This window comes from Podarcis tiliguerta, assembly GCF_965153285.1.
Source record: "Podarcis tiliguerta genome assembly, chromosome: 1".
Classification (NCBI taxonomy): domain Eukaryota; kingdom Metazoa; phylum Chordata; class Lepidosauria; order Squamata; family Lacertidae; genus Podarcis; species Podarcis tiliguerta.
The window spans coordinates 113,452,140-113,479,607 of NC_139534.1; the positions used below are offsets into that span (position 1 = coordinate 113,452,140).

General features: G+C 41.9%; 1 protein-coding gene across 1 annotated transcript in view; it reads right to left on the minus strand.

Moving 5' to 3' along the window:
• The window catches only part of ITPK1 (inositol-tetrakisphosphate 1-kinase), a 132,605-nt gene that overhangs the window by 71,486 nt on the left and 33,651 nt on the right, over positions 1-27,468 (minus strand). Inside the window, exon 2 of the mRNA XM_083438773.1 lies at positions 16,113-16,137. Coding sequence (XP_083294899.1) covers positions 16,113-16,137 — 25 coding nt within the window. The remainder of the gene's footprint in view (positions 1-16,112; positions 16,138-27,468) is intronic.

Below are 27,468 nucleotides of genomic sequence, written 5' to 3' on the forward strand. Positions count from 1 at the left end.
GTCCTGCTAGCTTGGGATCATGGGAGTTGTAGGCCAAAAACATCTGGAGGGCTGAGGTTGAGGAAGCCTGATCAAAATCATGCAGGTTGGCTTGAGAGTGAAGGCTTATAGGGGGAAGAATGAATTCAGAAAGGAGCCCTATGCAAGGAACAGCTACTTCTGGGAAAGCGCCAGATAAAGTTGCTTAACCTAGGGAGTAGTTTTATCATAATTGAGTGTGTGTGTGTGTGTGTGTGTGTGTGTTTCAATTTTTAATCACTTTCAGATGTTTCATGGGAAGTGTTTCAAAAATTAAATACCTAAATAAACAAAGAAATATTTCTAGTTGCTCTTGCCTTATGCCTCTTTTGCTTAGTGAGCCATCTGCAGCAGGGCACTGAAATGAACCAGGACTATACTAGGACCCTGGCTTCAGATTTGTTGATGAATCATGGTTAAAGCAAGCCAGGATACAGAAGCCAACAACAAACCACAGTTCAAAACTGTGAGTTAAACTGTGAGTTAAACCACTGAGTCTCTTGGGCTTGCCAATCAGAAGGTTGGTGGTTCGAATCCCTGCAATGGGGTGAGCTCCCGTTGCTCTGTCCCTGCTCCTGCCAACCTAGCAGTTCAAAAGCACACCAGCCCAAGTAGATAAATAGGTACCGCTGTGGTGGGAAGGTAAACAGTGTTTCCACGTGCTGTGGTTTCCGTCACGGTGTTCCCTTGCGCCAGAAGCGGTTTAGTCATGCTGGCCACATGACCCGGAAAGCTGTCTGTGGACAAACACCAGCTCCCTCGGCATGAAAGCGAGATGAGTGCCACAACCCCATAGTCATCTTTGACTGGACTTAACCATCCGGGGGTCCTTTACCTTTTATCTTCTAGATGCAGAACCACAAATACATTGTTATATTTAGTCACTGCTGCTTTGCAGTTTCTGAAAGCTGTAATAAATATTGTCAGCTCCATATCTATATTATTGGTTCTCAGATATTTATGGAAGATGCCAGATTTTTAAAACTATGGGTCTTAAAAAATGTTTTGCTAGACTTTTTAGTAAAGACGACGTCAACAGTATTTTGACAATAAATGAACCCTGCACTACTGGCTTTGCATTCTTGTCTTTATACTCAATAAAACCAGGATTCCATATTACCCACCCTCAGCCACTTCTGTTGCTATCAACACTCCAATCATGGGCAAAGATCTTTCCCAGCACTGCTATGCTGGATCACTGAACTGGAATTTAAATCTTGGCCTTTATATAAAGCACATGCTCCAAATGGTGTTTTACTGCTGAACTGTATCCTCTGCTTCCACCAAGCTTTCAATTTCACACTTACTCACAAACGTTGCGAAACCTGACTCCTAGTAAACTTTGCTTCTCAATATGATATAGTTCAGTCCTCATTAAGTCGATCTTAAAAATAAAAAATCTTTGTCCCAATCCCTGCACCCTTCCAAAATAAATTGTGAAAATTGGGTACATTGATAAAGCCAGAACAAAGTAATGAAGGTCTGAGAAATCATATTATCTGAGGAAGAGGCAAAACAATGAAGAGAGATGGACAAGGGTTCTGGCATAATCTCATTAGCAAGGGACGGTCCAAAGAGTAAGGAGTGGCAATGCAATATGAACAAGAACTTTATGCACTGCCCATTAAAAACAGAGATAAACATATAAAATGGAGCATTACAGCCCTAGATCAAGGCAAACTATTTCAATAAGCTTTTGGACACAATGTTCTTTTGGACATAATTTGGGCATAACTGTACTGTATGCATTTTTTCTTCTTCAAACAAAGCCAAAGGAGGCTTGCAATTCAAACAGGGTTGCCGTTTCGTTTTTGCCCTGGTTCTCATTCGCCATGCCTCAAGAGGTCGTGGTTATCTACAGCAAAGCCTAAGATGATTTCTGGAATATGTAGAGAGAAAGGTGATGTTTAAGGAACTCAGATCCCAACCTAGAATATGGCTCAGGCTTAAATCAAGACTGTAGGGTAGGGGGCTTTAATGTTGTGGTCCTGGTTGGGGGCACCGCACCTGCAAATAGTATTGCAAAACAAAAAAACCAACAACATTAAAACAAACAGATTTCTTTTTTCTTGGTACTGCAAATTGTGAGAGGTCCAAACCAGACAGGGACCAAAGTAGGAAAGGGTTGAAGGCCTTCTGCTATGATGCAAGGCTCCGAAGTTTGGATTGGACCCCCCAGAAACTGCTATTTGCAAGGGTGTGAATAGGAAATATCTCCACAGTGCTAATTGCAAGGGGGGGTGTACTGACCACAACCACTCGTGCCTCCTACCATTTGAACCCACCAACCACTTCTGCACCAAAGGGATCTTGGTTTAAAGTGTTGGGAAATGCTGTGAGACCTTCAAGGGCCTCTACCAATCAGTATATGGCTTTATACTCAATAGCATAAAGCAACTTCAAGTGTCTATAAGAACAGAACACAGTTTTAGTAACCTGTTACTGCCTTATTTTCATAAGGGCCAGAAACAGCCACAAATTACCCATGTCTAAAGTTGATTAACTTAGGCAAACTGTTGAATCTCCATTAAGCAAGAGAGGCCGGTTTATGCAATTTATTAAAAACCTTTACCCTTCCATCAAATCATCACTGCAGCTGGCTAAGTATATTCACAGCTTACAGCTGCCATGCTGCTTCCTGCAAGTGACTCCAATTAAGCAGAAATCAGATGGGCACATTCCACGACCAAGCAGCCGCCTTTTCCTCCCCCTGCATTCCCTCATGGTTGACTCAACTTACCTCATCTCATCAATTAATTAGACAGCAAGTTTTCTATTGTTATGTTTGCGATTTCTGTTGCACAGCTACAGGTTATAGGCCCAGCTGTAAGAGATCAATCTCTACAAGCCACACAGATCAAGAGGCATCAGTCTTCCCACACTCTCTTGCTTGATTCCCCCCCAGCTTGGGAAAAGTTTCTATATTAACCTTTTATCAAGACTGCTTAAAGCCTGCTCTGCATCCATGACTGCTGCTTATTCTCAAGGGACCAACAGCTTCAACATCAGTTCTATAATGCATGGTTTCCACACAGTTATTCTATTCTAAAGAATAAGAGTTAAGCCTAGAAAACGGCAATCCATCAGCATCTTCCATATTAAGGTGACTCCATAATATGGAATAATAATATCAGGGAACCTTTGGCTCTCCATTTGTTGTTGGATTCCACCTCCCATCAGCACCAACAAATGGTGGAGTCTAACAACATCTGGACACAAACACACATGTTCCCCATTCCCCATCACTTTCTAGGATTTACAAAACTGAGGTACCAATAACTGGGGCACAATATTTCACTGAGAAATTACTGACAAAGTAACTGGCGTCCATTCAATGATAATTCAACATGCATGACACTGGTAACCTGTCCTTAGATTGATGAAGCTTATGTTTGGCTGAGCTCACTTTTGAGTAATCTGGAGCTATTTTCTCGGGGGGGGGGGGGGGGAATCCATCTCTCTGCTTGCAGCACACAGTGGCTGCACATTAGGGAGCAACTTAGGAGCTAGGCTAGATGGTCATTCAGCCTCTTGCAACTCATTTACTGAATAATTGTAAACTTTTGACATTTTGTTCAGTCGTTGATTAATTTATATACCACTTGATAGATTTTAAAATCTCTAAGGAAACTGAAGCCACAACAGAAAGTGTAAAACAAAATGTTACAAAAAATACAGTTGCATATAAAAATGCTACATTAATATAAAGTTACTAATATATATAAATTGATATCAATTCATTTTCCTTCTGACACACCCTCCCTGTCAGCCTCTAGGTTCTCATCCAGGGCCCAAACAAATTCAGCTCACCCACAAAAACACAATGAGAAGAGTTCCTGGAAACAGCAGATATCATCCTGGTCTCTCACTCTAAACCTGTTTTTTATGGGCAGGCGCAAGGTGGATGGTACTTCCTCAAGCTGCTCACAGCTGTGTCCCATTCAGATGCACTCTTCATACTCAGTTCCAGGTACACCAGGTTTGTTCAGTTTCCCAGTGGGTATAGTGTTTCTCTTAAGCCCATGTAGAGCAGCTGTCATTTTCTCCCACTATCTTCCTTCTCAGAACAAAGTCAGTCCAAGTGGGCTTCTGCATCATGTTTATAGGTGTCATTGAAGTCTGAATTATAATAAAACTCACTACATCATCCAAAAAAGGATGAAGGTCCAACCAAGGACTATGAAACTTCAACCGAAAATCACTCACACAGCTTCATGAAAGATGTACTGTACAAACCCCTTGGAAAGACACACAGAACAAAAGCGGGACTCCACAAAATCTGCAAAGTAGGACTAAACAAGTTACATTTGATCACCCTGAATTCATCGACTTGGAAAATCTTTTAGTGTAGTTAATTGGGCGTCACGGCAAAATTTTGAGGATGCTATCTTGCTAAGTCTAAAATTCCACGGTTTTAGAAAACCACTTAGCAATGAATATGCAGAAGGTGAATAATCTGATGGTTTGAGATAGCACTTATGTCAAAGCACTTATTTGCATAGCTCAAAATATGAGCCTCCAAACTATAAGCAGCCAAAACAGCCAAGTGCCTTATTTCACTGTTGGCCTCTGTTCCTCTGCCTGAGGCAATTCCATTAACACAAAATGCTATCTTCATTAATCTAGCAACCCTCTTTAGTAGCCATTCTTCTTTCCATTTCTAAAAGATTGGATTACAAAACCACACTCCTCTAAAGTTTAGGACCTTTGACGTCTTTAAACCCAATTAATGTAACTATATTAAATCACATCTGAACGGTTCCCAAATAGAAGTCAGAAAAGAGCCTTGACTAAAACCCCATCTCACAGCACTGTGACTTTCAGTTAGCAATTCTATCAGGGTGGTCCAGTTCTCATTTGTGTCAGAGCAAGAATTTATCCTGGTGGACAAGGTATTCTGAAAGAAAGATTGTCACCCTCACATTTGCATTAATGGAAGCAAAGAAATGTAAGAGCTGGTAGCTCCCAGGTTTCAGCCATGAAAGCTCCAGCAATCATCTGTCACAGAAAAATTGCTACCATTGATAGACCTACACTACTGGCTATATACCAAACCTTGCAACAGTGAAGGCAGACAAAGGAAGTCTGAATGAAGTACATGGCCAAGTCTGAAGTACATGGCAAATGTCATAATTGCCTCCTTGGCTCTCTGCCCATCTTAACCGTAGAGGTTTGACCGGGTGGGTCCATGAAGTGTTTGATGCTTTATTGGAGGAGGAGAAACCATCTCCTCAAATGGAGGTAATTGTGCATCCCTTCCTTAAAAGGGGACCCAGAACATTAAACAACTCACCCAGTGGCAAATAACCCCTTTCTGAGGAAGGTACTTGAGAGGGTTGTGGCAGCACAGATTCAGGTATGTCTGGATCCATTTCAGTCCAGCTTCAGGCTCAGTTATGGCACTGAAACTGCCTTGGTCAGCCTGACTGATTTGTTGAGAGAGATATGCAAGGAACACAACCCTGCTTTTTCTCCTTGACTTTTCAGCCGCTTTCAATGCACTTGACCACAACATCTTTCTGGAGTGGTTAAGGGAGGTGTGGGTTCAAGACACTGTACTTCAGTGGTTCCACTCCCTGCGCAGTGACTCCCAAATTCTCATTTGTGGGAGGTAGGGGGATGGCCTGTTTTGGAAGGAGCTGCACTCCCCTGGAATGAGCAAGTCCATAGCTTGGGGAAACTCCTGGACCCAACATCGTCACAGGATGCCCAGGTGGCCTCTACACCAAGAAGCACCCATTTCCAGCTTCAAGCCAACTTCAGACAGACAGACAGACAGACAGACAGACAGACACATACAAACGTTTCCCTAGCTTTGGTTCTTCTGGCATTTTTAAGGAATGAGAAACAGCACTCAGGGTGAGACTGCAATCCATTATAGCAAAGTGCACAAATACTGAACAGGAAGGATGGTGGCACTACTTCAGCTCATCATCATGAGGTGACAGAAAAATTTGTTACCATGGTTTCCACCCATAATAATTTTTTTTTGGGGGGGGGAATGACCCCCAACTATCGAGATGCAAAATGAGAGAGAACCTTCTCAGTGGCTGCACCCAGGTTATGGAAAACCTTGCCACGTGAAATGCAGCTGGCACTCTCTCTCAGTGTCCTTTGCCAGCAATTTAATAGCTTTGTATTCCAACAGGCTTCTATTTTATAAGACTTTAATAATTTTCTACCTGTTGCCCTCTGTCTTTTGTAATATTCTATGTTGTTTTTAATTTCAATATGATGTAAGCTACCCCAAGTGATACATATACACTAGAATGGGGATAGATAGATATTAAGAAACATAGCAACGGCTGCCAAAATACAGGCTCCTTTAAAGTGATCTAATGCTCTATCCAAAACAAAAAACAAGAAAGCCAGGGCAATCATAACAAAGCTAATCTCTATCTGAAAATGGTAGCCAGAGCCCCCAAATGGCTTCCACAGGTGGACAATCAGGATTAAGATCAAGAAGGCAAAGGGTATTGTTTACAATAAATCTATCATAATAAATCTTACCACTTTTTTATTAGATCCTCTTTGGAAAACATTGTTGTGCTGGAGCAAAGAGAAGAACTAGATCAGCATGCCCTTGGAGACTTTTTATTAATTGTAAACAAAAGTCATTGGGAACAATCCAACGAAGCTAAGCACGTTCAACAGGAGAGATTAAATGAACTGCTTAAAACTTGCAATCCATAGGTTTCCAACAAAAGAAGGTGTTTCATTTTGGCTGAGTTATGTTTTTGTTCATCTATGCTATGCATATACAAACAAACTAATGGTTAGGAGAAAAGGGGGAAAGTCCTGTTATGCATGTGGAACATCAACTCATGCAACACTAGGAGCAGCCTATTGGACTCGATATTAGGGAAATCATGGCTTGAAATAGGTTTTTCTAACCTACTTATCCACATGTCTGGTGATCTACCCTTCATTTGACCAAATGTTTTGCCTTAGTAATGTTAGTAGGTAAAGGTAAAGGGACCCCTGACCATTAGGTCCAGTCGTGACCGATTCTGGGGTTGCGGCGCTCATCTCGCTTTATTGGCCGAGGGAGCCGGCGTACAACTTCTGGGTCATGTGGCCAGCATAACTAAGCCACTTCTGGCAAACCAGAGCAGTGCACGGAAACGCCGTTTATCTTCCCGCCGGAGCGGTACCTATTTATCTACTTGCACTTTAACGTGCTTTCGAACTGCTAGGTTGGCAGGAGCAGGGACCGAGCAACGGGAGCTCACCCTTTTGCGGGGATTCGAACTGCCGACCTTCTAATCGGCAAGTCCTAGGCTCTGTGGTTTAATCCACAGCGCCACCCGCGTCCCTAGTAATGTTAGTAAGGCTCATCTAAAAACAAAGTAAAACATACAAACACTGATTAACAAAGGATCCTTCACACACACACTCATCAACCCACCCCATGGGTTCCTATAAGTGCTGGCTTGTTGAACGATCTGCTTTGGCTCAATCTCTGCCTAGTATGTCATGCTGGATTTAGTTAAAACCCTGATGATCAAAGCAAGGCCTCCTTGAGGTTGTATACAGCTCCGGCTACTATCGCCCAGTGTTTACACACTGCAACGAAAAACTTGAAAAATTGTGGTGAAGAGGCAGGGAAAATAATAAGCAGACTATAAGAAGTTATGTTTCAATGACATTTGAGAAATACCAAATGCACAACTTTTAAAACCCAAGTCAAGCATTTTTTTTACTTTTACTTCAAGTGATTTTTTACTTCTGTTACCTAAATGGAGCTGTTTCTTTTTAAGTGTCAGGCTTTCATCATCCACCCTTGCTCTTGCCATGTTGTCTGTCATTGCAGCATACCCGGTTGCTATGTCACCATTTGGAAATGCATGCACACAAGGCCGTACATAACCTTGAGAGCTTCAATAAAGAAAGGCGCCGAAACCTCAATCCACTGGGAGTCAAGGGAAATTAACATTTACAACCTACTATGTTCAATATTGGTTTTAATCAAAATGAAGAGACTTAGCATAACCCCTCATAAATAGCACTTGACTTTATTTGATTTATTTTATTTTATTTACTTTATTTAGTACATGACTCCTCTTTGCAGAGATCACACATGAGAACCAATGCAGAAGATACTGAGATCAGAAGTGTTCACGTGTCTATCATCCTTATGTAACTTTTACAGTACTGTTCTTTAAATGGAGCACACCAAGGGTGCACTGCTTGCTAAACTGACTCAAATTCTAAACAGTTTTTTTAAACTTCTTATGCACCAGCGCTGTCCGGAAGGCTCTAGCAGCAACTTCTCATCTTTGATAAACCTGGCATGGGTGATGTTGTCTGAGGATGCTTAAATTCTTTCTTTACGGGTACTCTGCCAATTAACACCATTCCTTCTGCAAGGAAGCAGGACAGGCTACAGTTAGAGAGGAAGTGGCACAAAACTCAGTGTGAAGCTGACCAAACAGCCATTAAAAAGCACAGCCAAAACGATCAAGATAATGATGCTTGCAGCAAAAAAGGTCCATGTTGCTGTCTCCACTGTGTCCTCAAGAAGCCACCCAGCAGAGCTCTTTTGGGTGGTGGGAAACCTGGTACTACCTGCCTTACTTTGTGGGGCATCAAAGGCCTGTTGCAATAAGTTTGCTAGGCACTTTGAGGACAAAATTGTCATACTGATCTTGATGCTGCTACCAATACAGCCTCCGGGGAGATGTCTAGCACACTGTCTTATCCAAATCCATCCATGTTGGTGGCCATCATTACATCTTGCAGGGTCTGTCCTAACTCTTCCAACATTCAGTTTCATTAGATTTGCGTTCTAGTAGCGTGATGGCCCTTCCCCTTGCAAGGCAACACCTACTGGGTACTTTAAGAGTTTTTCTATAAAATGATTTTATAGCAGCAAACTATTTTGCATGCATTTAAACCACAAGGCTCCATGCTTCTGTCAACAAGACTTAAAAGATTTCCCTTACAGTGGTGCCCCGCAAGACGAAATTAATTCGTTCTGCGAGTTTTTTCATCTTGTGAATTTTTCGTCTTGCGAAGCACGGTTTCCCATTGGAAATGCATTGACGGTTTCCCATAGGAATGCATTGACAGTTTTAAGAAAAAGGCGCAAGACGTTTTCGTCTTGCGAAGCAAGCCCATAGGGAAATTCGTCTTGCGAAGCAACTAAAAAAACAAAAAACTCTTTCGTCTTGCGAGTTTTTCGTCTTGCGAGGCATTCGTCTTGCAAGGTACCACTGTATTTGCACAACCAGTCATCGTTCTTCTTTTTTGGTTTTCTTTATAATACAATCCTATATCCTATCAGCTCTCCTCAAGAATGTCTTTTCTATCCATTCTTCAGCGGATTCTTTCAAAGCCACTGTAAATAACTACCTTTTGCCTGGCATTAGTGTGTTGGTCAATGAGAGGGGCAAGAATTGGGAGTCTCTGCTGAGAACTGAAATAAGGATTCTTTGGCATACTGGAAGAATGGCCTAAGAATTTCCGGTATGGGGTGAATGAATCCGTTGTGTTTGAACTGAAAGTTATCCTAGCTCCGTGATAACTTCCGCCTTGGGGATGAGGAAGGTAAGGAGAGCAGGAACAGGTTGCAGAAGCAGTACCACTAAGTTCTAACTGATTTGGAACCATTCAATTTGAAGCACATGCATGCAAACTAATGAATTGTCTGAAAAATATTGATAGTTTAACTGTCCAGCATTGCCCCCTGGATCAGTCAGTCACCGAGGTGATTTCCCATTTTACAACCACAACAGCATTGACCCTTTATTATTTCTTCATCTATTTGCTACTGAGAACTTTTAGGGTGGGTCATACATCGGAGAAAGAGGAATCTGTTCCTTAAAAAGCAAAACCAATGACAGCATCCCTGTTTTCAAGCATGAGGTCTTTGGGGTCTATCTCCATGTTCCCCTTAGCTACTGCAGACCAGATGTTTCGGTGCTGTTTACAGCGAAGGGCAGATCGCACTTTGGAATTTCTGAGAACTTGCATGAAGAAAAGAACGGTGTGCATCATTTTCATTTTTCACTCTCCATGCCTTGTGGCTGTAGCAACATCTGAAAAATTCAAGGAGCATTTTACCATCTTCTGCTTGTACAGAGACTATGGGAGAGAAGGAGCTGTAAGCATTCTGTCTTTAAAAAATAAAATTCTGCTCCCAGGCAATTCATTTTGCACCAAGGAAAATGAGACTCTGCAACCCATATACATGAGGATATTTTGCACACTTCATCCCAATTTTTTTGCTCTTTTGCTTAATTTTTATTATGCAATTTTATTTCTAACCACAGTAAATTTTGTTTTGCTACCACTCTGTTTCTTAGATTGAAGATGATAACACACACACTTTCCTAAAATGTCCACACAATCCTAAAATGCTATTTTAAGAAACTTTAAAACAAAGCTGAGAATCCAGACTGAGGCACCACCACATTCTATACTCCTAAAGAACCACAACACACAAAGCTCCTGGGATAGCCCTTTTAAAAACACACACACACACACAAAAATAATATACCACATATCCCTAGAGCAACTGTTCTCAAATTCTGATAAATAAGCAAATGAGGAGTTATTGGTTGCATTTTATTTGTTGCCTTCTGCCAATTTATGGCATGCTTGCATTCTTTTTCATCTTCTTGTTAACTGCCACTACAGCATTCATGCTGAAGGTTGTGGGATATAACACAACCCTGTGGGCTTTTGTCTTTGGGAAGATGGATGCGAGGTGGCACAAGAGAGTGAAAAATGGTTGCAGCAACCTTACGCAAAGTTGAGAAGCCTATTCATTTGTTAAAGTCAAGCTTTCTGGGGCACGTATACCATCTACAGGTGGCGACCACTTTGTGTGTGTCCAACCAACGCACAGCCACCAAGGGCAGAACAGGGTCAGGCAAGGGAGCCAGGAATGGAACCCCGACACAAAATGGATGCCACTTGGATACCCCCAGTATGTTTGCTAATGGCATGAAAGGAAGAGTTAATGTCATCAACCTCCTCCTGTGAGGATTATAACTGCCATTGAGACAGCTATCTGGGAGAAGGACTCTGGCAGGAGCTTATCTGTTCTCCTGACCTGTGGCAACCAGTTCCACTCACAGATCTGATGGTGGGTTGTTTCTGGAGAAGGGCTGCTCTCTATTCAAGGACAACCCACCAAGAATGACCACTGACAATGGTTGTAACTTTAAAATGTGTGTCTGAGCTTGCTTTTTCCTCTTCCCTCCCAGTCTTATTTCCTTGTATGCCCTGCAGGGACTGTCTTAGAATGGAGTTTTGTAAGTCACTCTAAGAGCCTTTTTGGCTAAAGGGCAGAATATAAATGCTGTTAACATCATCTTCATCATCATTATTAGGCGCTGAAACCAGAGTTGAACTATCCTAGAAAAAAAGGGCCTTTTTCTCTTAAGCCACTGGCACGCAGGCAAAGAAAAGTAAATACCATTTCCCTGATCCTAGGAGACAGTTCACCAACATCCTTCAAACTGTGCTTGGCTTGGAGGGCTTCCAGACGAGTCTCTATGTATACGATATGTATTTTATAAGCTCCCTTTCCTTGGATATATTCTGCTGTTCTTTGCTTATTCTACTAATGTTTCACACAAAAGTAAAGCCCTCAACATTTCACAAAAATAACCGTTGCTTGGCAACAATTAGTGCAAACTGTTTTCATCGGTATCTTGACTTTGGCTAAAGATAAACTCGCTTCTTCGGAGCTTTCTGATGCATCCAGCTGTTTTAAAAGGATGGAGATTTTCACTGTGTTGGTTTTTTTAAAACAAAAAACAAAAACCAAACAACCCAGCAACAGTAAATTGGGAGCACTGTTTTTAGGAGTATGTCCATAAATCGCCTTGGGACATATTTGTGGAGGGTGATTCAGATATCAATTCAATGAAGGTGATGATGATGTGTATGCAAAGGTTTGGGGGGGAGCAATCCTCTATGTAGCATTATTTTAATCTTTTTTATTTTAAATTTGTAACTAATACTTTTATAAACTAATATTCACCCCTACATGTGATGTGAAATGGGCATAACTAAACTAGTTATACCATTTCTAAACAGATAAAGAAACAGAAGCAGCCACTTGGACGGCATAACCAATGCTTTAAAAGTCCAGGCAAACACACACAAATAGACGTTTTAATCTGGTACTGAAAGGATTGTAGTGTCAGTGCAAATCATGCATCTACGAGGAGGGTGTTCCACAATCTGGGTGCCACCACCGCTTCTGTATATGGGTGGTACGATGCCAGTACAAGCAGATCACACCCTCAGTGTTTTGGTTTTTTTAAACAGGGAGTATTTCTAAGTAAACCTGCATACAGTATTAGCAGGCTACACAGAATAGAGGACTGCAGACATACGGAACTGTAGTTGTTGTCAGCAGCCGCCACTGCCGGCTTCTCCTAAGCATAGATCAGGAGGATATAATCCTGGAACAAATGCAAGCCTACTGCTTAACACAAATGCACCCCCTACCACTTCACTAAGACCGGGATATCGTAATCTAGAGCCAGGGTACGTGACAGGGTACATGAACCACAGTTAAAGAGTTGACCATTTTCAGAAGTAACTGGTGTGAAAATACCCAATTAAATCCTTCCGGTGTGCTGTACAGCAACCTTCAGCATTTCCACCCACAGCATGCAGAATGGTTCCGCAGCAGAGAAACGACATCTTCCAATTGTGACCAGCAATTTTGTGTCACAAGCTTAGTAGAGATTTATGAAGAGGTGCCGTATCATGAGAACAAATATTTGCACAAGCCAAGCAGGCATAGTATATTCAATACTGCAGAGCGTTGGCCAAGTTTTTTTCTCCTGCCTCATGGGCTGTGACTGAACTATAACCTATTTTGCATTTAAAGATAACAGAAAGCTTTCATTGGCCAATGCTGCACACAATGGCGGGGTGGGGGGCTGCTCACAAAGAAGATATCCAATGAAGCTGAATGTTGGAAGACTCAGGACAGACCAAAGAATGCACTTCTTCATCCAGCGCGTAGTTAACCTCTGGAATTCGTCTCTACAAGAAGTAGTCATTGCTTCCAACTTGGATGGTTTTAGAAGAAGCTGAAACCAATTTAATGGAGGAAATGGCTATCAATGGCTACTAGCCACAATGTCTAAGTTTTGTGTCCACTGTTGGAGGCCTTGTGTCTTTGAATACCAGTAACAACTGGGGATAGCATTCTGGTACTCAGGTTCGGAATCCCATAGGCATCCAGTTGGCCGTGGAGAGAACAGGATGTTGGACTTAGATGATCCAAGCAAGACTATTCTTATGATGGAAGGACGTGCATTACAGAGTTGACACACTGGGGAGGACACTATTAGATCAAGCTAGAATTGGAACACAGTTTAAAAGGGCAAATCTGCTAATTTAGCAGGGAAGGAATCCCAAATTAAGACTACAACTGTGGCAACAACAAAAAAAGTTGTTCAAATTCATCACCAAAAGCAGACAATTTTTATGTGCAAGAGCTGTCTTAACAGCATCTGCTTGATAAGAATCTCCCTCTTTGGACTAGCCAGTTAATTTTTCTTCATTAGCAGAGAAGGATATTTAGACTGATCCTCTGCACTTTTACATGCCTTTGTGATGTTTTTCGTTTGCCTGAGTTATATATGAATTTTGTAAGCTGCCTTGAGGAGAAGCCATAGCTCAGGGGTAGAACACATGCTTTACGTAAGCCTTCCCCAAACTGGTGCCCTCTGGATATTGTTGGAATAAAACTCCCATAATCCCAGCTGTTGGCCATGCGGGTGAGGGCTGGTGGGAGCTGCAGTTGGACATTATCTAGAGGGCATCAGCCTGGGAAAGGGCTGCTTTACATGCAAAAGGTCCCCTTTTTAACCCCTGCCATCTCTACTAGGACTGGAAAACACCCACCTGAAATTCTACAGAGAACCTGCCAATCTGTGTTCAGAGCATTTTGAGCTTAGACAGACAAATACTCTGATTCCTATATGTTCCGATGGGTCATATTTCTGATGGAAGCACAGCATGTTAAGTAAAAACAGATAAATCTTTAAGAATAGTATCTATTAATATATTCCTCTTACAACTTCAAGCTGAGTTGTAAGTTTCAATTTGAATCCATCCTATTTTGATCTCTCAGCATTTTCAGCAAGCTCTTCAAAATGTACTCTTGGTATGTGCATTTACACAGAAATGCCAATCCAAACTGAAAGGTGGAAAAGCACTTGCCGCTTCTGCTCCTAGATTTGAGATTTCATAAATTCCTGTTCGAGAGGAACAGTGATCTGCAATTGATAAGGCACCAGTACCGCCTCTGAACACATAAAATTGTTCTGCCATGAAATGTAGCAACAGGTTAAGATCAATTTGACAAAAGCAATTGATTTATCCTTATGCAATAACAAGCTGATGTTTTGCTATCCATTTTGGGAAGAGAGGAAAATCAAGCTCCAGTATGACACACCTGAGACTAACCCTGAGATGTCTTTTGAGTGAAGGAGCACCAAGAAGCTGGCAAGGTGCATAAGGCCCCGTTTGCAGAGTGGGAAGGATGTTCTTCCATGAAAACACACCGTAGGTAGATTCTCATAAAACTAGCCCCTCCTGAATTGAAAGCAAGAAAAGCTTTAGCCATTTCTTCTGGTGATTTTATCCAAGTAGTATCTCCAGTTCCACAAGCAACTGTAAGCATCTCCTCCCTATGCTTTTGTAACGACAGTGGTACCTCAGGTTACAGACGCTTCAGGTTACAGACTCCACTAACCCGGAAGTAGTACCTCGGGTTAAGAACTTTGCTTCAGGATGAGAACAGAAATTGTGCTCCGGTGGCGCAGCGGGAAGCGCCATTAGCTAAAGTGGTACCTCAGGTTAAGAACAGTTTCAGGTTAAGAACGGACTCCGGAACGAATTAAGTTCTTAACCTGAGGTACCACTGTATTACACTTATTCTGAAGTACAAAATTTTGTTCCTGAATAATAATCTTCAAACAGGATTCACTAGCAATAACTAAAGTTTTTTTACTACGAGGCATTGAAAAAAATATACTCCATCCCTTTACAGCAAAACCTTTGCTTTGCACTAATGTCACTGGAACACAGAAGAAAAAGAACCGACACCAGTCATTGTACACCAAGTCCAGCTGATCAATATTAGTCATGGATCTGGATTCTTCATTCAGTGAGACACTGCTGCCCTATTTTTGAGCTCCAAGAATTAGATGGATGACTGGAGCCAAGGATTACAATTTTTAATTAAAGCAAACTTCACTGGGTTGACTCCTACTGAGTCAGGGCAACGGGTTATAAAGCACTGTAGACCTTCTGACATTAGCAAAGTCCAGATGCTTGAAGACATTTATAACAGCGTATTGTTGAGTGTTTCGTTTTCTGCTCTTTCCACTGGCACATTTTGTGCATTCATTCATAATAGGGGTTTTCCCCCTTCCCTGAAAGTCTTTGGGTGATCTCCAACATCAATCAAACTCAGAGAAGATTCATGGAAGTCAATGGACTTCAACACCTTTAATCCACTGATTTCGATGCCTTTGCTCAGAGTATGACTAACAATGAATATCACCCTTTGGGTGTATATAAGGCACTGCCAACAACAGATGGCTTCTCCTGCGACGTTCTGCCTAATATCTCCTCTTCTCCCCATCACACATAGTAATAAGACACACAACCCATTGTGTGTTTCATCACATTACAAGGGGAAGGCAAGGCAAGACAGGGGAAATAACCATAGTACCTGGATTACAGGGGGGCAGAGGGAGGCTGCCCCCCTTAGACCCTCTTTTTAAAAGGCTACTGGAAGGCATGATTTGACTACAAATAGGTGGAGCCAGAAGGAGATACTGAGAATTGCGCTAGGAACTCCCTACATTTGTTCTCATAATTTGAGTGCCAAAAGCAATGCAGTGTGCTCTGGAAAGCATGTGTTGTTGTTTTTGCAATGCCTGCTTCTACCCCATAATTGCAATACTTTAGCATAATGAAACCTATCTGCAATCCAGCATTAGAAGTAGAAGGAAAAATTGAAAGGCAGTGATACCAAATATAGATAAAGAGATTTAGAAAGAAAACCCCTTTAAAGAATTGGGGGACGGTAAAACAATTGTACTCACCTGTATAACTTCTATCCCTCTTTTCCTGAAAAAGAAAAGGTAGAAAAATACAGTTATTTATTAAGAAATTAAATTCAGCTATTGCCTTAGTTTCTTTTTTTAAGAAACAGCATATTCCAGGCTGGGGGAAACTGAACTGGCTACAACCTGACATTACATACAGATGCAGGAGAATAATGTCATTCTAAACTTTCTAGACATGAACGGCAGATTTTTAGGAGCACGGCCAACCCAGTGAATGGAACTTTTGCAGACTTGAATGTTTCTACTCCAAGTTCAGAAGAAAGAGGACATCCTTTGGCCAGTTTTAAAGCCCTAAACGGCCTTGGCCCAGTACAGTGGTACCTCAGGTTACATACGCTTCAGGTTACATACGCTTCAGATTACAGACTCCGCTAACCCAGAAATAGTATCTCGGGTTAAGAACTTTGCTTCAGGATGAGAACAGAAATCGTGCTCCAGCAGCGCGGCGGCAACAGGAGGCCCCATTAGCTAAAGTGGTGCTTCAAGTTAAGAACAGTTTCAGGTTAAGAACGGATCTCCGGAAAGAATTAAGTACTTAACCCCTGTATACCTGAAGGAGCGTCTCCACCGCCATCGTTTAGCCCGGACTCTGAGATTCAGCGCCAAGGACCTTCTGGCAGTTCCCTCACTGCGAGAAGCCAAGTTACAGGGAACCAGACAGAGGGCCTTCTCGGTAGTGGCACTTGCCCTGTGGAATGCCCTCCCATCAGATGTCAAAGAGATAAACAACTATCTGACGTTTAGAAGACATCTGAAGGCAGCCCTCTTTAGGGAAGTTTTTAATGACTGATGTATTAGCTAGATGCGCGGGGTATAAATAATAAATTATTTATCATCATCATTGAAAGGTCTGATGCAATCTCCAAGAAAATTCATACCCCATCAGACTGTCCTTTAGTAAAGATCCAAATATTTATTATTATTATTTTAGTCTACATTCAGATGGTTTTATGGCTGTCATTTTAAAGAACAATTTTATTCTAGATTATTTTATTGTTGTTAATTGTTTTTGCAACTATTTTAAATATTGGAATCTTAACATTGGCTTCTTAGGATGACAACTAATCATTAAAATACAGACTAGAAATCTATAAAATAATAACTGCAAATCTCAGTACTGAAAGACAGTGAGAGGTATTCTACTAGGTTTTATCAAGCACTGGAATTAATTAGCAGGGTTAGGTCCATTCATTTTAAGGGTTCCACTCTGACTAAAACATAGCTGAATATCACCCAGTATTTGCTATCAAATCAATCAGTATAAACATACAACCGTGGTATACATTATTCTTATTTCTATATTATCTAAAGCATGTCAGGCTATTAGATGTTTATAATAAGCAAGCTGGCAACAAGATGACGGTAGAAATCACCAACCATGAAGTCATTTTTGAAGAGTGACATATGTCCCTAACCACCCCCATTACATATTTTTATTATGCTTTCAAATGGAGCAAATAGCAACAAACTGATGGCCGATATACTTAAGGTGTTTCTGAAAGTTCTTTATAGTGCCAATTAACAAAATGTGTTCACAGATTTACTAGTGCATATTCCAGTGCAAAATAAAAAAATCAATGAAAAAAGCAGGTGCGTTCTTGACTGCTTGCGTCCACTAATTTCTTACACCAAACAGTAAGAAAATGTGATCACTGTGAAGGACAACTATTTTGATTTGGTTTCTAAATTATTCACAGATGCTTTATAATTCTGGTGTAGCCTTCTTCTAATCGAAATGCACAAATGTCACCTTTGAAAACCAAAGGAGGAAAAAAAAACCCCAAAACCGCTAATCAGCTTTCTTTGTTAAAAGAAAAATCTGCTGTTGAATTAATTTTAGCAGGGATGGGGACTCCAGCTGTTCTTGGGCCCGAACTCTCACCAGTTCCAGTCTGCATGGGCAACAGTCAGGGGAAATGGAAGTTGGAATCCAATATCTGGAAGGCTACAGCTTCCCTACCCCTGATTTACAGCTCTAGGGCTGTCATATCTCTGCCTTGTCTTTCAGTCATGATCTCCTTCTTCCCTCCAAGTGTTAGAAATTAGCCAGGCGCCAGGTGTGTTTTGCTACTGGCATGGGTCCAACTGCGACCACATGGAGATTTCTGGATGCCAGGCTGGCGACTGACATCTCCATCTGGCTGGCCCCTCCAGCTTTCTTAAGCTAGTAAATAGAAGAGCTTATTTGTTGCATTTAAAACCCACCTTTTCCTCCAATGAGTACATGGTTCACCCCCCCACACACACAGCTAATTCTTACAACAACCCTGTGAGGTGGGTTAAGAGGCCTAAGATCACCCAGTAAGCTTCATGACTGAGTGGGAATTTGAACCCTGATCTCCCAGGGCAGGGGTCTGCAACCTTTAAGACAAAAAGAGCCACTTGGACCCGTTTCCGAAGAAAAAAAAACTGGGAGCCACAAAACTCGTCATTATAAAAATAACTTTTTTGTCACTTTTTTATTATTTCTTTGTTTGACCCCTCAGAATTACTCCTCCTCATAGAAATAAACGTTAAATTGACAAGTTACCTTTTTTTGTGTGTGTGTTCTTCACTCCCCTTCAAAAGTGACCAGCGTACATGCCCCCTTTCAATGCAGTGTCCAGTGTACATGCCCCTTACAATGTAGCGGGCAGGCGGGCGAGAAGGTGACGTCGGGACGGTGCATGACTAACGCACGCACTGCCCCCATGCGACGTCACAGCCAGTACAGCGCCCGCCACAGTGGGGAGTGTCGGGGCGCACAATGCGCCTCCTCCCCTCGCTAGTATCCGCCCCGGAGCCGCAGCAAAGGTGTAAAAGAGCCACATGCGGCTCCGGAGCCGCGGGTTGCAGACCCCTGTCCCAGGGGAAAGCAAAATGTCACTTAGAGGAGGATCTGAAATATTTTGCTTGAAGCTTGAATTTGTTTTATTCTGGATTGTTTTATTTGATGTTTTTATGTGTTGCAAACCGCTCTGAGGTTTTTTCTTTAAAATATAAAGCGCTATAGAAATGAAATTCATCATCTTCATTGGGCGGGGAATGGCACCTAGACATACCGTTGTGGCGGCCCTAATCTAGGTTTAAGGAGCCATTTGTCAATTAGCTTATATATCTGAGTTTCTAACCCTGCCTCCCTCCCCCTCGTGACTCAAGAGGGAATATGAAAGCTTTGACTCCACATTCTCAGAAAGCAGAACCGTGCATAATGTTAACATGCCCTGCCATCGCACTGGATGCAGAAGCGACTGGGGAAGAGCAAATGTCAACAGGAGAATCATATTTTCCTCAGAAAAAAGTGTAACATGACACACAGAACAAACATGGTTCCGTACGCTGCATGTTATGGCTACAAAATGACTTAAGCAGAAAACGACAGTAGTTGCAGTTGTCGTATGACTACCAGATATGCTGTCATGGGGGTTGGAAAGGAATTCAAGATATTCCAAGCCTAAAGGCAGATTCTCATTTTACTAGTTTGTTCTTGTATATGCCTATCCTGAATACTAAACACATACACACCTCATCAAGCGTGAAGGGCACACGTGTGTAAGCAGGATACTGCCTCCTTAAATTTTGGGGGGAATTCACTTTTATTTATATTATGGGCTGTCCAGAGACTGAGATGCAAACCAAACGGGGGGTGTAAGTGGCTGAGGGAAAGTCAGGGGGTATCTTATAAGTGCAATGAAACAGAAATGAGGCAAATATTAAAGGGGGGGGACAGGGCAGAGAAAAACAACGCCTCCGGAAAAATATTGGGAGGGAATGTAGATAAATTAAGTGAGACAGGGACAAATAAAGCAAGAGAGAACTTGGAAGAACTCTGGGAATGGATTTGGGAGGGCTGCCCCAATAGATGCAAGGAAAGCATGGGTGGACATGGAAACAAATGCTGCCTCTCCCCCCCCCCCCGATGAACCATAACCCCCAGATTCCCACCTTTCCTTTTTTTTTTAAAAAAAAGTTACGTTTCTAGCATTTGTAGAACCTGAAGTATAAGTCAAAATGTGCAGACATTTATTTTATTTTTATTTTTGTGAGTAACTAGCTTGCTCTCCCCCCCAACACTGTTTTACTTCACATCCCTCCCCCCCCCACACACACCCTGGAAAAAAATGCCTCTGGAGACCCATGAAGAAAAAGGCACATGAGAAGAAAACCGGGGTGGTGTGACAAGCAGGGAAATGGCTCTCTTTCGAGGAGGATGCTCTATAATTTGTGAGGCAATGAGGACAAAAAGTTGAGGGTGGAAAGAAAGAAAGAAAGAAAGAAAGAAAGAAAGAAAGAGAGAGAGGGGGGGGAACTAGGAATGGATCTTGCTTTCTTATGAGGGGACTGTGTCACAGGTGTGTCAAAATATACAGAGAGAGAAATGGAATTATGGGGAGGGGAAATTTCAGATCACTGTGTGCCATAACTCGGTGATAGAAAACATCCCTTGCATGCGGCATCACTTTTCATCCCTGGCTAAAGAATTAGGCGTGGGGGAAAGGAACTTTTCCCCAAGCTTCCAAAAGCTGCTGCCAGCCAGTGTCAATAAATACTGGTCCAGATGGGCCAGTTGTCTTGTGCAGTGCAATGCCGCCTCCCTTGGTGTTTTCCTAGGTATTTTTTTATCAGCAAGCATTTAAATCAATAAAGTTTCTTTAGAACACATTAGATACATTCAAAAACACCTAGTGCTTTAAAGAGATATGTGCATATAAAAAGCAGCACGAGAAGAGGCCTCCTAGGCTTCTCCCTCAGAATATATTGATAGATGGTTTGACCCTGACTCGGTCAGAATTTCCTAAGCCACAATAGAGCACCAGGCCTCTCACGTACAGAGGCATTATAATCCTTTTCCTCTTGAACTTATGTTACTTGCAGTCTTCCTGTTTTGGATTAGATTAGAGGGCTTTGACAGTATAGAGTCAGCAGCACAAGGGCTGCCCCGTTGAAACCCTTACGTAAGCTACAAGGCCTTGGTTTTTTTTTTAAAAAACAACCTACGAAAACCTCGGCATTCAATTTTATAAGGCTTCTGACATGCATGGGGCTGGTGGGGTGGGGTCAACTATAATCAAGGCGACAGGTTCGTAAAGTAGACCTGTAATGCTCATAGCGGGAAGAGCTGAGTCACGATTCTTGACACTGGGGATTAACGTTGTAAGACTCCTGGGCCACTGCCCCAGCTGGCTAGGAATCAGCTGTTGAGAAAGCACTTATCACCCTTCCTTACATACCAGAGATTGTTCCCTGAAAATGAAACGGCACAATAACTTGTTATAGGTGAATCACAGAGATGGAGAAAGAAATAATCTCCGAATGACTGTCCATGTTTTTCAGCGCTGGAACTCTTGGGACACAGAACTGGAGCAATAAACTGTCCATGCGTAACCTCATTTTTGTCATGATAGTCATCGCCAGACAGGAAGATAACAGCATTGCTGCAGATATACCAGCTAACCATAGCCACACACACACATAGCCAATGTGCTCTTGAAGGTATTGAATATACAACTGCAACGGCATCAGTGGGCATACCCAATATTCTTACATGCTGAAGGATCGACAAAGGCATAGTGTACTTCCGAAAACAAAACAAAAAGCATATTATTGAAATGCAACAAACAGTTGGAACAAGAGGCCTGGGGTGACATCTAAGTGGTGTGTTATCTTCTGCTCCTGCCTTCCACAGTCCCTTGCATGCCCCCAAAATCTGCTCTGGATTATTGGGGGAACTTCTGGAGCAGAGGGGAGGAAAGAAAAGTCCCACTGCATGAGTGGAAGTCTGCTTGAACCTCAATGGATATTGCTAAAAATATATTTGGCCAATACTTCACTGGATATTTTATTAGTTTCACATTCAACAGCCAGTTGAAGGGCTTGCTTAAAACAGATTAAGATGTACGTAATACAACCGACATGTTAATGCAATACATCAACAGTTCCTCTATAACTTGGGTGACAATAGAACAGGAAACATAAGCTTTTCTTTTGTGTTTACACTGGACACAAAAGAAGCAGGAGCTTCATTTTTAATCTGGATGTGCTGGCAATAAGACTTTAAAAACTATACTATTTTAATGTTAGTTTGTGATTGTATTGGTTTTACTGATCTTGTATTGTGTGGATTGCATTTAAATTTTGTAAACTGCTCTGTAAGGAGCTATCCCAAAATACACAGTATAAAAGAAACCAACTCTTCTACAGTAGAAGTAGCTTGTGTCTGCTGCTGCTCAATGTAGTTCTGGGGGTGGGTAGGTAGACCCACCAAACTTAAATAAGCATTACTGATTTAGATTCAGAAAAATAGATTCTGGCTCATCTCATTCCAATAGACTTTTCATGAAAATTACAGGTGAACTACATGTAGGGTCACTTAATCCTAAACCAAGCGACAGAGGGATTGCTATGTAGGTAAATGAAATTGTTGGATGCCTCAAATATTTCCTAAAATCTTCTTTACCCAAAGGCATCGTTTTAATTGATAGGTTTTAAGCATATTTATTGCATTCTGATCTTTATTTGTATTTTATTGCTTTTTGATTTTATAGCCATTTTTGCCAAAAATGCTCAGCAGCACTGTATATTAATTTTCTAAAAAAATAAATTTGCATATGCTAATATTAACTATTTTTTTAAAAGAAAAAGGGAAGGATAAGGACAGGAGAACAAGGGCATAAGTTGAAAACATTGCTTCGAACATTGCCTCTGTCAAGCACTTTGGGGATGGGAGTTGCTTTTACAGGTTTTAGCTTTTCATCCCACTAACGCAGCAAACTGCTTTTAAATCTAAACACAGGAAATGACTTCTAAGTGGCATCACAGCAGTTTCAAAACATGCCCACTAACTGCTACGCACACAAGAGCGTGAGGAGAATAGCAGCAGATCAGACCAAAGGCCCATCTAAATCTAGCATTTTGTCCCCAAAATTGCCGGTCGGATGTCTATGGGACAGCTACATTAAACTAAGCTCATTTTAGCTACACAATGCAACTCGTCCAACAAGATTTTCTTTAGGTGGAGAGCAACAATAGGAAATATACCATTCGTTTCCAAATGGTTTAGTCAGTTCCTATACAGTGGTACCTCGTGTTACGTACAGTCCCCCTTACGAATGCTGCGGGTTACGTGCTCCGCTAACCCGGAAGTAGATGCCCCTTTTTGCAACCTTTGTCCCAGGATGCGAACGGAAGTCGCGCTCCGGCGGCGCGGCAGCAGCAGGAGGCGCCATTAGAGAAAGCGCACCTCATGTTACGAGCGGTTTCCTGTTACGAACAGGCCTCTGGAACGGATTAAGTACGTAACATGAGCTACCACTGTAGTAAGATGCAGCCAAGGCCCAAAACATGTGACTTTTCAAAAAAAGATGTTGAAAAACAGAACAGGAGAGACAGACTGGGGGTAGCAGGTTTATCCCTGTTCTACACTAGTTTTACGGCTTTTCTTCGAAGTCTTGGGAAGTGTAGTTTGGCGCAGACTCTAAGATTTATGTTGTTGGCTTTCACTATTCCCTCCATTCCAAACACACAGAAATACAATTCCCCGGGGTTTCCTAGGGAGAACAAACAACTTTAAACAGAGTCTGTCTGTCTGTCTGTCTGTCTGTCTCTCTCTCTCTCTCTCTCTCTCACACACACACACACACAGAGAGAGAGAGAGAGAGAGAGAATTAAATTAAAACTAGGTCCCATGTTGCCGATTGCGGTCAAAAGGAAGATCCCGGGTCAGATTTGCGCCATGCAACTGAATGAATTTCCTTGGTGGGAAATTGAACGAGCTTCTTTATATACCCTTTGACACTTTCTGGAACTGCTGATGTGCGCCTGCATAGGTCTCTAGAGACTCAACCCAGACACACTTACCTTGCAAGAAGTCTTAACAAAATGAATTTGTCTGCAAGAAAGCAATTCCCCAAGCATCTATGTACTGCAAATCTTACTCAAACAATAAACAGTGTTAAGGGCTGGTTCTTGACATCCATGCAATGTTTTTTTACTTCCACCTAACCTGACCTTCCATCCCAGAGGACTGTAGGTACAACTGCCTGAAGTGAACCAAATATAGTAAACACAGTATGTAGAAAATCCTACTGTGCCTTAGGGCTTATCCATGTGTGTATTTTCTTAAAGGTCTGACCCTGTTTCTGTCCCCCCACCCACAAAATGTTCTGTCCAACAGACTGTGATTACTTAGTGGAGTTTAGGTGCTTATATAAAAAGAGCAGATTGAAGGCTCCAAGTTGTGCCTCTTGCCATCTGCCAGCTTTGTTCTTCTTTCTTCTACTGCAGGAGGATCATTAGGCTAGAGAATCATAGGATTATAGAGTTGGAAGGGACCACAAGAGTAATCTAGTCCAAGCCCCTGCAATACAGGAATCTTTTGCCCAACGTTGGTCTCAAACTCGGACCCTGAGATCAAGAGTCTCATGTCAACAGAGCCATCCCAGGGTTGTTTTTGTAGGCATCACATGAGATGGTTTAGGGAGGGCATTCCATATTTGGGGTGCCACTGTTGAGAAAGATCTCTCCCTTGTTACTGAATAAAAGAGACAAACCCAATCTTCATCAATTTGGGTAGGACTAAGGAGCTAGTCTTGTGTGAGGAGCTACAGTGGGTGCTGAAGAAGCTGAGCTCCTTTTGGAAGGGCATCAATTGAGGATTGCCCAAACTACCAAAATGGATGTGGCCAAGGGGGTCTACACCTTCTCAATCCAGCATTGTGTCTTTTCCTTCATGTTTTGGCTTCATACTAAGAATGTGCAAATTTTAATTCACAAATCGACCCTACTGATCCTGTGATATAGGATTAGCCTCCACAGGCTGAAGCAGCCAAACCACCTAAGGCAATTTCTTCATTCAGTTAAGATTCATCCCACAGTTAGGTGATTTGGCCACAATTCACACTTGGTTTTTTTCCCCATTCCACGAATTACAGAATCATAGAATTGTAGGACTGGAAGGGACCATATAGTCCAGGCATAGGCAAACTCAGCACTCCAGATGTTTTGGGACTACAACTCCCATCATCCCTAGCTAACAGGACCAGTGGTCAGGGATGATGGGAGTTGTAGTCCCAAAACATCTGGAGGGCCGAGTTTGCCTATGCCTGATATAGTCCAACCCTCAGCAATGCAGGAATCTCAACTAAAGCACCCATGACAGATGGCCATCCAACCTCTGCTTAAAAACCTCCAATGAAGAAGACACATCCCATGTTGATTTCATATTTTATTTCTGCATTTATATCCCACTTTCCCTCCAAGAAGCTCAAGGTGGCATGCATAGTTCTGCTCCTCCCCACTTAATCCCCACAACAAGCCTTTGAGGTAGGTTAGGCTGAGAGTGAGTGACTGGTCCAAGGTCACTCAGTGAATTTCATGGCTGCATAGGGGTTTGAACCCTGGTCTCCCAGGTCTTAATCCAGCACACTAACGACTGTATCACATATCAGTATAATAAGCTGAATTTCCACGAAGTCTGCTACTATATAGTACACATATGTTTGAAAGGGGAAGACCAAAGAAATGCTGATCTGCCATTAGCACAGCAAAGTACGGGGTCCAGACCGTTTTAAGGAACATAATGAAAAATGACATGTTTGCAAACCACAGGCGCCTTTAAGACTCCTGAGCACTCACCTAAAACAAAAACGAAAGTGAATCGTGCTATCCTAAGCTAAAAGAAGTCAAAACACACCCTAAAGCTGGGTGAACCAAAATCTAATTCTGACAACAACATTACATGTTAAACTGAACAAGAACAAGCTATTAACTTGATCACGTTTGATTAAACAGAACTTTGTCTCCAGTGGCTCTTAATCTCTGTCATTCGTCAGCACAAAAACTTGTGGGATTTCATAGAATTGTAGAGTTGGAAGTGATCCTGAAGGTCATCTAGCCCATTTGCATCAAGATAACCTCTGTTTCATATACAGTATATGAGGCTGAAGGAGTGGAAGCCAGGGGTGGGTGGGTGGGTGGGTGTTTGTAATGCAAAACCAAGCATAAAGCAAAATCATCACAGAAAACAGGTATGAAACATCAAAGCAAAGATTAAAAGCAGGGAGGGCAGAAACATCAGTAATACATTCCAGACTAACCGTAATCCTAGGTATCTTTTTTAAAAAAAACACAAGGTATATACTGGTTCTCTAATCAGTCTGTGGCTAACTTTCCCATAGAGTCCCAAGGGAAAACAAAAAGGTGGATGATTCACTGTGTACTACAAACACCAAATGCTCAAGCTCCAACAGGTCAAACGACTCTCGTTCCAAGCGTTAGAACTGAAAGAGCTTGGAAGGGCCACCACGGACACAGCTGCAGTGAAGACAGAGTGTCCTCAGTTGAATTTTTCCATTATTACAAGGAGAGGCATTGGCAAACCAATTTAATATGAATCACGGTGCCCTATAAAGACAGCCAAAGAAGCGCAGATTGTCCAAAACAAGGGCCTTAAACTGCGTGCAGCATTCCACTGTACAAGTCATAAAACATCTTTGCTGCCCCCAAAAAAGTATCAGAAACGTGGATTCAGAACTTCCTGCGATCCAAACGTCATTTTGTTGAGCATTTGGTGCCGGCATACGTTGAGCTGCCAAATCAAAGCCAAAAAATAAAAATATAAATTACAGAGCACTTAATGGTGCTTAGACCCTAGGACAGGGGTGCTGTCCCAGAATACTTAAGATACTTAGATACTTCCTTTCTTCAGAAAATAATTAACTGAGATACTTGTTGGAACAGTCTGACCCAGAGAGGTTTTGCTATATTAAATAATATTTTATCCGATGTTCAAGACAAAACAGAATGTGTTAAACATCCATTTGTTCTGGGATTTATTTATTTTTTTAAAAAAGGGAACAGCAGATATTTCAAAAGAGGATTAAGGTTAGCATTGCGATAACAAGCCTCTGACACGGCCACACGGAGTTTGGGAACCTTTGCTTTCATTTTAGGTCAGTCACAGCTTACTGTGTCTAAAGATACAAAAATTCCAGAAATTCTGAAGCTATGGGAAAAGATGGGATTTTTCCCTTGAGAGGTTTTCTCGGGGGGACAGAAATTTGAGGGAAAATTGAAAAATGTGTCATCCTTCAAAGAAAAAATAAAAATAAAAATCTCACCCTTTATGGATCGAGTCACTTCGTTATACACCTTTAGGTGCCAGGCAGAAAGTTCCTTTGGATGATTTGATTGACATCCTATGCGCTTTTAAAATGTGCTGGAGGGGGGTGGTTATTGGGTGGTTGTTTTTATTTTGATTATGTACTTTGTGGTTTTATACTCTGATTTCGCCCTGTGAAATTGTTACAAATAGAGATACAAGCTAGTGAACACCAAGGGACCTGTAGCCTCTGGT